Source organism: Fringilla coelebs (assembly GCF_963513975.1).
Source record: "Fringilla coelebs genome assembly, chromosome: 11".
In the NCBI taxonomy this organism is placed as follows: Eukaryota; Metazoa; Chordata; class Aves; order Passeriformes; family Fringillidae; genus Fringilla; species Fringilla coelebs.
Window position 1 is genome coordinate 17,410,070 of NC_140037.1, and position 14,010 is coordinate 17,424,079.

A 14,010-nucleotide genomic window follows, 5' to 3' on the forward strand; every position below is an offset into this window, starting at 1 on the left:
GCTTTAACACGCTTATCAGGCACCTTACACTGCCTATCACAAAATGGATAACAAAATACACAATACACACACCTTGGGATAGTTCTGAGGGGGTCTGAGATCACTGAAAACCAAAACTTCTCCTGTATTTCCAGCTTTAAGTGAAAAATGGAGCTAGCTACCAGAGAGTATTAGAGAATAGCCTGAGGATTAAACTTTGCCAATAAAGAACTTGAAAATACAGAGGCTGTACATCCAGCTGACTCTCCCAGGAGAGATGCCAACAAAAAGCAACCCACATTAAAAGTACAAAGAAACCGATCTCGGCGTCTCAGAGGGAAGGACTTCGCAAACAGCGCTGTAATTTCAAAGCTTCCCCCACAAAGCTCTTGCCAGTTCTAGTACAGACAGAAAAATCCATTAGCAGATAGGAAAACTCACCAGAGCTCCCTGCCAGTGCTACCTGCTGAGCAAAGCAGCTTCCAGCAAGTCACCAGGTGAGATGGCCCCAAAAGGAGCTCCTGGGCAGTACTTGGGGGAAACCAGCCTGGCATCACTGTGCTGACAAATGGACTAAATCTGTGTATGGCAAAGAGTGATGTTTGCATTCCTGGGTGCCAAAAGTCCCTTTACTTGCATATTCTTGATTTTCAGCCCTGTGTTATCTGCTGGAACTGCTGTTTTGAACACAGGCTGCAGCAATGTTTCTGTGGTGCTACAATCAACCAAAGCACCTCGTTATCTTTACAACATACTCATGAACTCCCTGCCAGGATTCCCTAAAAATCTAGGGAAGAAGGGGCCAGATTTCCTGCCTTTCAGGCTTCCCTAGGCCATCAGAGCTGGGTTCACACCAAGCACTCTCCCTGAGCCAGGTGAGATGAGCACTTCAGCTTTGGGATACCATCAAACCCAGCCTGCACAATGGCACCCCAGCAGCACAGCTGTATAACCTAGTTAACCCAGACCTAAACAGTCTCTTAAAGGTGTTTGCAGGAAAGTAAAGCAGCAGGGATCTGCTAACAGGACAAACACATTGGGAATTGCATGCTGTTCCCATACAGCACTGGTTCTGCTTCCCTCCTTCTGACAAGTGCAAGTGGTTGAACAAAGCTCTGGTTAATTTTGCAATTTATGAGGATTTTCTAAAACTCAGTCATCAGTTCTGAGTGGGAAAAAAAAAAGACTTTGCTGAGCTCCCTGCTCTTCCCTTTCTAGGCAGTGCTCTGCAGGTGGAGCTGCACAAACAACTGCAAGGGGAGCAGCAGGGGCTGGGCAGTTGGGGTGCAGCAAAAATGGGGCGGGCAGCAGGGGGAGGGAGGGGATTCTGACCCTCTATTCCACCCTAGTGAGACCCACCTAGAGCATCTCCTCCAGCTCCAAGGCCCCCCAAGATAAGGAGGAAATGGACCTGCTGGAGTGAGGGTGATAAATGTGATTTGGAGCATTTCTGCTATGGGGACAGGCTGAGAGAGTCAGGGCTGTTCAGCCTGGAGAAGAGAAAGCTGCCAGGAGAGCTCCCTGCACCTTCCAGGGCCTGATGGGGCTCCAGGAGAGCTGGAGTGGGACTTACTACAAGGGCACAGAGGGATAGGACAAGGAGGAAGGGCTTTCACTGACAGAGGTTTAGATTGGATACTAGGAAAAAATTCTTGAGGGTGGTGAGACACAGGCACAGAGAAGCTGTGGCTGCCTCATCCCTGGCAATGTCCAAGGCCAGGGTGGATGGGACTTGGAGCAACCTGGGATAGTGGAAGGTGCCTCTGCCCATGGCAGGGGGGTCAGGACCAGATGATCTTTAAGGTCCCTTCCAACCTAAATCATTCCATGATTCTAACCTCAGAGGAGATCAACTTTTACCTATGTAAGACCCCCTGACCGTCTCCCTTGTAATTCCAATAACAGAGAAAGCATTAACTTTTGGAGGTGCTGGGTTGAATATTTTATTAAGCTTATCTGTATTGCATCTTTCCCAGTCGTCTTGGTTTGTGGTAAAAAGCACAAAGAGACTGACTAAAATCATTCTTCCCTACAGTCATAATTAAAATATCTACAAGAGGTGGACATACAAGGCAGATTTTCAACCAGGGAAAAGGTAGGAGATTAGAAAATTAATATAGATATAGGCCTAGACAGCAATTTTTTTTCCCAGTGTGCCCTGAGAGTCAGCCTCCTTGATAAAGTATTTTAATAGCAGGTTTTAGGGGTGAAGTTTTTAAGCAGACAAATTGTAGAAATAATAAAGCCCTAACACACACCACGGCTGACAAATTAGCTACTAAAGCAAGGCTTGGGATGGGAACTGTTTACTGCCACATTACTGAATTCACTGTTCTCCACTGCTGTTTACAGACCTGGAACAACACCCAGGCTCCCATTTAAATGCATGCCTGGAGACACAAAAGCAGATTTACAGCAGCATGACTTCCTCCTCTTGGGGCCTGTAGAGCTCCTCAGAAAACCACCTGGAGGCTCTGCAACACCTCTGGAGCTCAAGCTCATGAGCCCTTTGGGTCCAGGTGTGTGTGTGATTGCCCACACCCAGCCTGGGGGTGGCAAAGGGAAAAAAGGAACAACCACATGGAGAAAAGATGCTCAGTCAGGTAACACGCCCGAGGATCTGAAATACCAGGAGGGAAAACCACTGCTGCAGAAATGGCACCAATGCTGGGAAAAATAAAAGCAGCCCAAAGGACAGGCAAGGGCAGCAGTGTTGTTATTCATGGTATAATCACTATGGGCATGGAAGATGAGTTTTCCATAATTCCAGAGGATTTTAATGACAATTAAATAACCTGTCATTATTCTTAATACCACGCAGGTGAAATGTACTTTGCCTACAGAAGCAGTGGTGGCCAAGGTCAATAATAAAAGAGGTCAATATGAGAAGCCAGGGCAAGTGTAAAAAGCCACATTTTGAAAAAAAAACCCTGTGGCACTTCATACTTTGGTATGGCTACAGTGTCTAAAAACAATCATATTTACAGAATTACAGTAAAAATAACTGTTTGCTTCCAGGTATATTCTTTGAAACTCAATATGTGTTGATAAGTTTAACAGAGAAACTTTCATCATAGCACAGCTAAATGAAAAAGTTGTATTCTATCATTTACAAAGTGATATCTTACAAAGATATTTACCCCAGATTACCCCAGGTTGTGATGCAGCTCAGCTCTTAGACCCTCTGCAGTACTGTATGCTTCCATTATTGCCTTATTTCTCCACTGAACAGCTCATAGCCTCACTTGTAAAAAAGAAGCTTGCTCTGGGCTCAGGTCTGACAAAAAACCCTTAGCTGAGTAACATCAGTGATTTAAAAACAAACTTCAAAAACCCAGTGGCCATTCTTTTTTGGTGACAATTGCCAGGCAACTGGCTTGTTTGGCTTGGATTTTTTTCTCCTTCACTCCAATAACGCAGAAATGTCTCTAGAGCAAAGAAAGGAATCACTGAAGTATTAAATAATCAAGAGGAGTTATGGTTAAGTAAGTACCTAGCTACATATGGCACTAATGAATTCCAACAGCTTTACCAAGTACAAAAGCACTGAATGGTTTTGTAATGCCCAGTAATTTTTATTGTAAAGGAAGTCAATTTATGTTCTGGTTTGGCAGAGGATGGGCAGATTGTAGCTCTACTGCTTTGTGCTGACTTTAGTGGTGCTCCAGCTGCTTGCCCTGCCACAAACTCATTCTCTGAAGCCAGATCAAGGTGTCAATATTCAGTAATATACGGGACAGTCATGTTTGTTCACTGCATACGTGGACATCTCCAAGAAAAAGTGCATTTTTGTTGTTGTGCCAATAACACAACGTGGGAGAACAAACACTGATCCTTTCAGACCCCACAGCACTGCCCAGGTCTGTGCTCACAAATCCTGGCACACAGCCCACATGCACAGTGCTTCTGCTCTGCCTTAGCACCTACATGCATGGTGGGTGCACAGATAGAAAACATGCTGGATGCTTTTGCTCACTGTTGAATATGTCAGTAAATCTTTTGAGAGGCTCACTCTACATATAGAAGTCAGTTTTGTTTCTTACTGCCCTGGAAATGCCACCTGGGCTTAGAGCTGAGCTGGGTTTTCTCTCATTATCAAGTGTAACATGAATTCTCCATCTCACCTGAACTCAAGGTAAACCGACAGTTGCATCCCTGCTCCTTTGCTGTTCCAGAGACAGCTGAGTGATGATTCTGGCTGATGGGAGAACTTCCCCTGTGGCAGCAGAGCTGCTGCTCCTGACTGTCAGCTGGAGCCTCCCTGCACAAGCAGTGCTTGGCAGGCTGTGGTAAAACAATGATTTTCTGCAGGAAGGGACTCAGGCAGATTGAAAGCAAACATCCTGCACTGTACCCTGGAGCTTAACATGCTACCCACAAGTCCTGCCTGGGCTCATCTGCCCAGGTAACCAACACCCAGCCCAGCCACAGCCTCCTCCAGTCACTGCAACACGAGAGCAATCCAACTCAGTGTAATTTGGTCCCTAAACCCCTTCCAAGCAGTGGAGAAAGCTTTCTCCATGTGAGCCAAACTTCCTGGGCTGGGAAACCACTCGACTGCCACCACGATGTCTCACAGCCTGCACAAGTGTGGTGGCAGAGCAAAGCCAGCAAAAGAACAGCACAGAGTGCTCTGGCTTAGAGCCACACAGCTCAAAGCCCACAAGCTGATCCATTTCCATGGTACCTCCCAAAAAAGATAAGTTACTTACAGTGCAAGTAGTACAGTGACCTACATAAACACAGCTCTTTTGTAAACAGGAGTCAAGAATGGCAGGAACAAGCAGATAACAGTGTCAGATTTTAATCATCTTTGGTTTTAAGCAAACTATTACAACACTCCTACACCTTTGTCCCATCTCTAATTCTTCCCTACCTACACAGAGCAGCTCAGTTGTCTCAAGAAAAATCTCCTCTGCAGAACAAGCATCACAGTATCACAGTACCTCTTGTCCTTGGTGTTCAAATGGAGCAGCAGGATTTTCAGAGCAAGACAGCCTCAGCTTCTCAGGAGGCTGAGAAATTCCCAAAATGTGTTTTTAAAGAGTCAAGTAAAAATAAGAAATAATCTCATTAAATGCAGCCCAAAACTGGAATGAGTTACTGAAAGATGGAGAATCAGCTCTTCTTTGGTAAATCAGGGGATGCTACAGCACATGCCTCTGCCCACCTGGCATCTATTTGGAGGCACAGAACACCTGGAGAGCAGGACCAGGCTTTCAGAGCTACCCAGGGCAAGCACAGCATTCAGGGAAAACTGAAGATACTGGGACATCTCAGCTCCCAACCTCACACCCCAAGGCAAGTCCAGACCCTTCTGCTGTGACAAACCTGAAAAGAGGCAAAACCCTTAATGCAAACCCAGGCCATGCAAACACTTGCTTCAAACACTACCACAAGTTTTATGAAAGATCAGAAGGGGGTGGGAAGGGGTTGATAACTGGAATAACTGGAGCATTTGGGGTTTGCTGGCAGGAGGAAAGGGACAGCTCTGTTTCAACACAGTTTGTATACAAGAGAGCCTGGGGACCTGCAGAGAGCTACTCACAGCTGTCGAGAGCTTCCCTTCGTTCTTCTGCGCGTGGACGACGGCGTCGCGCACCACGGAGAACAGGCTCAGCAGGACGTGCTCCATGTCATAGACACCATGCATGCCTCTGGTCAGCCCTTCCAGAGCCTGGATGTACTCCTTCCAGAGGCTCTGGATCTCCAGGACGCCTGCCAGGCATCCCTGCATCACCGCCCCGCAGTAGCCAGCGCAGGGCTTGGCCAGGAGCAGCCCCTGGCAGTGGGAGCAGTACCACATCTTCAGCAGCGCCCGCCCACAGTCCTTGCTGAACTTGAGGTGGTCCGTGGTGTTGATCACCTCGATGCCCAGGTTCAGAGCCTGCAGAAAGACTCGTGTGGCCTGCAGGGACTTGGACACCTGCGTCATCATCGTCTTCGGGTGGTTCCCAAAGACTTTGAGGTCTCTCCTGGCCACCCGCAGACATTCGGTCATTTCCACAGAGGGATCGGGGAAGCCGGGGTTAATCAAGTGAGAGTAAACCAAAGGGAACAAACTGTCAAAAAATTCATTTATCATGTTATTGACACTGATGTCAGAGCCCAGTATGTACAGCGAGATGTCGGTAAAAAGTTCTCCAACAAATTTAAGAGCCCTGGGCCCCATGCTCTGGTAGTAGGTCCTGAACATGCTGTTGGTGAAGTTTCTTGCATGCCGCACTACAATTTCGAAGGCTTCTGCAAAACAGAACAAGAATAACAACAAAAAAAATGTTACTAAGAAATGGTGAGCCCAGAAACAGGGAGGATAATGTTCCACCACATCACTGCTGCCAGGGCTGGCCCCATCCTGCCTGCCTTGGGTCAAACACCTGCTGGCAGCCGTGCCTGCTGCAAAACACCAGCATCAGCAACTTCCAGGGGAAATGCATAAATTCTTTAAGCAGAAGCTACATTTCAAAATGGCAAAAAAAACCCTATGATCTAGTTAACATTTCAGCTTTTAAAGAAAATATTGATTCAAGAAAAGGGCTAGACTGCAATTTCTTTCTCTCCCCCCTTTCATATTGATTTGAAATTAACAGGAATTCTATCTCCAGACTTAATTTAAGGCAGAGATAAATGTTTGACAAACTGTACAGTGCTTAAAATTAGGAAGCAGCAAATGCTGACATTCCATTATGAAAAGGAAAATATTTATAGGAGTTTAATCACAGGCAATATTCTGGCTCTACCCCCAGCAGGTACCCTGCACCAAGTGTCCTCTAAGCCACTGGAAAAGCCCCCACAGTGCTGCAGTTTTCCCAAATGCATCAGGCTCACTTCAGCTGCAGATCCAATGTTTCATCTGCCCTGGATGAGAGCTGCTCCATTGTCCAAAGGATGCTGAGAGCCAGTGGTGCCACGTCCACCTGTGGGTGCCCAGCCAGGAATACTCTCATACACATCAGGTTGTCCCACACTGTCCCACAAAATTCAAGTTTTAGACAGACACTATCATTTTGCTATGAAAAACCACGACACATTTTCCCCATGTCTACCTTCAAAAACTTTAGGACTTTCAGCCCACATCTCCTCCACAAGGTGAGCAGTGAAGCCCCCACGGTCACTGCACAGTTATTCCTTTAATTATAGCCCTCCTCATCAGGAGGCTTCCCAAATACCCATACCCCACTATATAAGGACAACATACCTACATACACACACCAGTTTGCATCTTAAAGCATCAGGAGGGAGGCCATCAGCGCAAACAAAAGTCTTTTTCTTTGGCCAGCTTGCTCTACCAGCCCCTGTCCCACCCTCCAGGGTACTATTCATAAAATGCTAAGATTAATGAACAGCCTTTCAGTTCCCAGGTCACTGACACCCCACCATGTAACCGCTCTCAACTCTGTCATTCTGGAAACACACATCCTGGCTCAATTTGCATGAAAATTATTCATGTTCAATAATTAAAGGGAATGTTTAATTTTTAAAGCCGTAAGAGTTATCTCCCCCATTTGTTAAGGCCGGAACGCAGCTGAGCATGGCCTGACACATCTCCACAGGGGTTCAGTAGCAGCACTGCCACAAGCAATGCTGAGCCTTGCTGCTCGCCCTGCATAACCTCTGGCTTTCTCCAGAGCTTTCAAGACCATCACATCTCCAGGACTTCCAGCTCTTTCCTCCTGGGCGCACCCTACCCAGGGATGCCTGGAAGGACAGGGTGATGCTGCTGCACCCACCCCAGCATGCAGAAGGCTGTGGTGTAAGCAGTGATCAGAGCAGAAATTACTGATATACTTCTGCAAGCAGTGGTTCTATCCCATCTGGTGCCTGCACACCTCCCAGGCATGCTGCTGAAGCATTTTGTCCACAGCTCCAGACACTCACACCAGGACTGTCCCAGCAAGCCAGGCTCTGTGTTCCCAGGGGACAGCAATCCTTCCTTCCTCACAGCACAGGCTCGGGATGCAGTGGGGCAGGGACACAGGGCCCCTCTCTCCTGCCACGACAGCCAGCATCCTGCTCCTCACCCCAGACAGAGGATGGCAAAGCTCTCCAGGCAACACAGCAGCAAGTGTGACACAGACTTGGGTCTGCAAGCAGAGCACCTGCACTATTGCACTATATGAAATGCTGGTTGTACTATTAAAAGTTTAAAAAAAAAAAAAAAAAAAGTCTCTTTGAAGAGGACCTATGGATTACAAAACTTTTTCCCCCCTCTTTATTCTCAAGAACACCAGAATAGCTTTTGCCTCAAAAAGCACAAAGAACATTTTGGACCAGTGGTTTTTTTTGACAGCAGTGGAGACGGTGCCAGGATTTTCATGCTGAGCCTCACCATTCGCCTTTACCCTCTTTCTAAAGGGAACTAGCAGAGAAAAGTCACCACTTTTCCGTTTTCTCGCTCCTCTGTGCTTTGCCAGTTATCATCAGAGCCAAAAGACTCTTCACTGATTAGAAAAATATTCCAAGCTCCTATGCAAACCTCCTAGGGCGAGAAGGGCTTCAGAAAGGAATGGAGAACAGTGGTGTATCAGAAGAGCATGCACACACAGTCCCACTGCTTTAAAGGTCATGACATGCACATAATTTTTATCGTAATAACTGGCTGAGAGTGTCTATTTTATGCGCCTGGGAGCTTTTGCATATATCCATTAGAAAGCGCAACAGGGACTACAAAGGCATATGGAGACTCCTGCTGCCCTATTAATAGATGCAAGAAATAATAAAACTTTGTAAAAAAGAAGTCTTACACATCCAAAATCTCTCCCACACAACTCCCACAGCAGTTGCTTATTCTGAAATATTCCTCGGAAAGCGCTGGCTGCAGGAATTCTAAATCCCCAGCTGCCAGCAGCTGCAGTGACCCTCAGCCAGGCTCTGAGCACTTCAAAGGGGAGGGAACTTTGAGGGTCAGTCCCCTGTGCTCCCACGAGGGAAGCTCACAGGGACACAAGGGGACATTGCATTACAGACGTGACACGGGCGTCTGATCCCCCATCAAATCCCACAGCCTGGACTTGCTGCTGGTAAAATCTGCCCCACTCATAACATGGCATTATTGAAACTCATTGCTGAAGGATAATTCAATCTTTTCTCTCGTCTATTTTTTTTTTCCCAAGGATATTTTCAAAAGCTGCCATTTAAGGCAGCTGTTTTGCAGGTCTGGCTGAAGCAGTGTGAATACAAAGCAAAGCATCAGACTTGCCCCCAACTTCAGCAGGCAAAAGCACTGCACAGCTGAGCAGGGCTCACATTTTACAATCTCCATCCCTGTGTAGAGTACACACACAGATGCACACACAGCAGAGTATAAGGCATGTTCCTTTAAACACATTAGCAACAAAAGAAAAGCTCAGGATAATGTCCATCCTTTAGTGGATGCAGATGTACTTAACACCTTCTTGGCCTCAGTCTTAAGTAAAACCAGTTTTTCTCCAAGTAGCCAGCACTCTGAGCTGGAAGACAGGGATGGAGAGTAAAAATCCCCATAATCCAGGAGAAAATGGTCAGAGTTCTGCTGCACCACTTAGATACACACAAACAGGGCTGGATGGGATCCACCCAAGGGTGCTGAGGGGGCAGGCAGAAAAGGCCACTCTCCATCATTTACCAGCAGTCCTGGCTACCTGGGGGAGGTCCCAAGTGACTGGGGGCTGGCAAATGTGACAGGACCTGGGAGGGTGAGATCATCTTGAGTGCCATCACATGGCATGCACAGGACAGCCAGGGCATCAGGCCCAGCCCACGTGGGGTCATGGTCCTGCTTGATCGATCTCATCTCCTTCTATAATAACGTGAGCAGCTTGGTGGATCCAAGAAAGGCTGGGGATGTTGCCTACCTGGACTTTAGGAAAGACTTTGGCACAGTTTCCCACAGTATTTCTCTTGGAGAAACTGTCTGCTTGTGGCTTAGACATCTGTCCAGGAAAGGGAGCACCTGCAGAGTGGGAGCCAGAGCATCATCACCAGCCCAGCACTGGTGCCCTGGTACTGCACATCGTGACTGCCTCAGTCAAGGGCAGTTTATCAGGACTCCCAAAGGATGAATGAAACAGCTGAACCTACTCTACACCACAGATATCACTCACTAGCTGAAAAGCACAGGCTATTACTTATATTTCAGGCTGGACTCTTGCTGAAGTACCTGGAGAGGAATTGCTGCCTGATTCCAGCAGCCAGAAGGGAAGGACTAAGCTCCTTTCAAAGTGCAAAAATTCCCCAGAACACAGCCCAGGGAGAGCTGCGTGGCCGCTGCAAACCAGCAATTAGAGAAAATAAATTGTAAAAGAGCATAACAGTGCCCTGAGTGGGGATTACTGGTAGGAGAAGGAAATCACTGTGTTCCCAGCCCAGATAATAAGAGTCTGCTGCTTAGTAAAAATGCCAGCTTTCCTGAGAAAGCACGTTGGCTCTTAAGCTACTGCAAACTTCAAAGGGGTCGGCAGCGGGGCCGGAGGAGCTCTGGATTAACCTGCTGGCTGCCCCAGGCTGCAGGAGCTCCAGCCCAGCCTGCCACTTGATGGGTTTATTTAAGAGATTATGTGATGCAGTTGTCTGAGCCACACGGAGCTGGTACAGGTGACCCCAGCAAGCCATTCCCACTGGAGAGGGGAGAGCCAAAACCTGATGGCAGCAGCAGAGCTGGGGGCAGCTACAGCAATGCACCTCCAATTCCAAGCTCAGCAAGTGCTGCTTCACAAGCTGCTGAAGGTGTTTAGAAAGGTGAAACAAGGTCTGTCCTCCTTCTGACTCCTATGCCAAAGGTGAAGGGGCTGCCCAGCAAAACCTCCTGCACCAGCAGCTCACCGTCCATGGGCAGCTGGGAAGGGAGCTAAGGTGGAGGTGCAGGACTCTGTGACCCATGCACCACATGAGTACCAAGGCATCAAAACTGCACCTACAGCACTGATTTTCCTGTTCCTTGACATCCAGACACACAAATCCTGCAACCATAAACTCTCTCTGAGCAGGGAAGCCCCCACCATAGCTACTCCCACTTACTCTGGGGAGCTGAGTTCACAACTCCCATTTTCGCTTCTGCAAATTACTGTTTGCTTAAAAACTTGTCTACCCACACATATCTTGACCCCAAGATATCTCTTCACAGTGGAGGAGCTACAACCTTTGTTATTCCACTACCAAGAGCAAGTAAAAGCAAGGCTCAGGGTTTTTTGAGGGGAGAAGACCAGGCATGTAATTCTAGACAAGGTCATGGTGTCGCTGCCATTTCCCTATGCCCTCAGAAAACTCCCAGGTCATCTCCTCCAGGAGCTTGTGGCAGAGTGGTGAATCCTCATGCACTATTTCAAACTGCAAAATGAACAGAAAACTGATTTCCATGCAGCAGAAGCTTCCCTTGAGGTCAACACAGATCACTGGCAGTCAGCTGTGCTTCCCTCCGCAGATGAGGATGCATTTTGTGATTCCCTGCACCTTCCCCAGGATGCTGCTGCTTGGAGCACTACAGGCTGCAAACGTGGCACACAGTGAGTGCCCTGCATATGGGACCATTTTCAAATCTTATCACCTCCACAGAATGCACTTTGCATGCCTTTTGGGTATGAATGTGCTCCTCCTTCCACAATGAACCTCATCTACGATGCGACCACAGCGAGTGACCCAGCTCCTGGAGCTCAGGGCATTTGCTGTAGTCCCTCTTTCAGGCTTCAGTGGCTCTCCTCATGAGCCTGGGTTTGCTCCCCAGGCCTGTCCCTGCAGGGTCCCTGCTCACAGGGTCTGACACCAAACTCTCTGCCCAAGGCACAGCAATAACTGCCGGGGTCAGAGAGCCTCTGGTCTGGCCAGGCTTCACCTGCCTTGGCTCCACCTGATCTCTGGCACTTCCCTGCTGATGGCAAAACTTCTCAGGACACAAATAACAAATCATCAGGAGAGAGCTCAGCACTGGAATCTCTCAGCCCACAGGAATCATTTTCACCCTGAGACAAAAGCATGGGTGTCCAGGCAGGACAGTGGAAAATTAATCAGTTCATTAATCTGTTCCCCATGCAATCACTGCATTTCCTGCAGGCCAAAGGTTCCCAAACCTTTAGAAATCCCTTACACCTGAAAGCCAAAACTGCTCAGCCCCTCAAAACCACTACCAGCCTCCATGGACTGGAATTCAAATGCTCATCAAGGAAATGCTAAAAGTCTGGGTGTTTGTAAGCTCCACCAAGTATTTTCTGACTTGGCACTTGCTGTGACACTGCTCAGAAGCGGCAAAAGAAGCCAGAGGAATCCTCATGGGAGTGAGCTCTAAAAAGGGGAAATGCTTCTTTAATATCTCCAATGAATCAGACAACTTCAGCCCTATCACAACAGCCTGTGCTCCCAAAACACAGCAGAGCTCACCAAGAGAGGAACAACTGTTTGCAATAACAGCCTGGCAGCCACAGGCACTACTGGTGAGATGAACCCCAAGTCATTTTTCAAACAGCAGGTAATATTTATTTACCAACTTGGAAAAGGTTTGCAATATATTGAGCAGAAAGGAAACAAAATCTAAGAGAATTTCCCCTGGCAGCAATAAGAGCAGCCTCCAGATTTGTTCTGTTATGATTTACACTACACTGCAAGTTTTTAACAACATTATCTGGAGACAAAAGCTCTTCTAAGCAGTATAATTACTTTTGTCTATGGCATTACAGAACCCATCAGATGGTGCCACTGCTGCTCTTACAGGGTTTGTTTCACTGAGCACATTTGGGTATAAAGCTTAGGAAATGCTTTTTTCCCAACTATGACACAGCTTTTTTGATTACTTTTAACAATATTGTCGCCATAAAAATTATGGTCTCGAGCTCCCAAGCTTATGAGATTAGCTTCAAAGCATTAGTAACAAAAAGTAGAACAATTCTGTTATTCTGTCTTCTTAATTTTAAGCCATCAAGGTTTGGACTTTCTACCTTTGCTCCATCACCACCAGTCCAAGACAGCAAAGGTCCATCTTTAAATGAAACAGGGCTTTTTCCGGCTCCATGCCCACTGCCTTCACTACCACAGCAGCCAAGGTTTCCAAGCCAGTGTTGCTCACCAGCCAATGCTAAATCCTTATGCTTTTACCAGAAAAGCATCTTCTCCTAATTATCTGTTTCTATCAAAACACCAAGCTCCAAAGCCATTTATTTTTAATTGTTCAGCTTATATAGTGCCCTGGCCATTTGAAATACACTCCCTGAAGTTTCTAATAAAAATACTGTACGATCCATCTCATTATACCCTCTCAAACTGCCCTGAAAACGCGCTCCTGTTCCAGTCCAGGTAACAGTCCAACTGTTACACAATTAGTCACACTGTGCTTCTCCCAGTTAATATTTATATCCTGCACACAAAAACTTTGTTAATGCAAACTGCAGAGCTCACCAACACAAGCTGCTACCAGGCCAGAAGCAAGGAAACAAGAAATGCTGGTGCCCACAGCTCCCCACGTCCAACCAGCCCCTGGAGGAGCTCAGGGCAGTGCTCTGTACCCCACCCTGGCATCCACAAGGCAGGACAGCAAAAGGCTGGATCAGGGGTGCTGGAATGGACAACACACAAGCAATATTTTTTTGAGGATGCCTTGAGAGATCCCTTGGGAGTACCCAAGTCAAAACAGGGAACCTACATTGTGAGTGAAAGTTAAAAAAAAACCCAAAAAAATCTCACAGCAAACACCTCCCAAGAATGACTCTGCAGTAAAATCTTTTCTGGGGCATCATGTTTGCTGGTGGTTTTCATTAAATATTGGTTGCACATCCATCGTGTAATTTGTTTTCCCGAGCATCAAGAAAGATAACGCTTCGTGCCATGACAGATGTGTGAATGCTTAACAGATTCCTGAAAATTTAATAGAGACAAAGTTAAAAATGCAAACAGTCGAGGCTGGTGCAAGTGGAGGGTGAACATGATTCTTTATCAAAATCAAAGGGCAAGAGGAATAAGGGCCTGGAGAAGGAGGCTCAAATCAAGCCCTGGGAGCACAAGCTGGAAAAGCTGAGGGAGAGGATGCAAGGAGCTTCTGCAGCTGAAAGCTGGCTGTGGTGGGGTAAAGGT

General features: G+C 47.1%; 1 protein-coding gene across 1 annotated transcript in view; it reads right to left on the minus strand.

The window, feature by feature from the left end:
- Nucleotides 1–14,010, minus strand: part of GPC3 (glypican 3) — a gene marked incomplete at both ends in the record, with an annotated part of 140,005 nt that overhangs the window by 68,902 nt on the left and 57,093 nt on the right. The window contains one exon of the mRNA XM_084213233.1: nt 5,528–6,222. Coding sequence (XP_084069359.1) covers nt 5,528–6,222 — 695 coding nt within the window. The remainder of the gene's footprint in view (nt 1–5,527; nt 6,223–14,010) is intronic.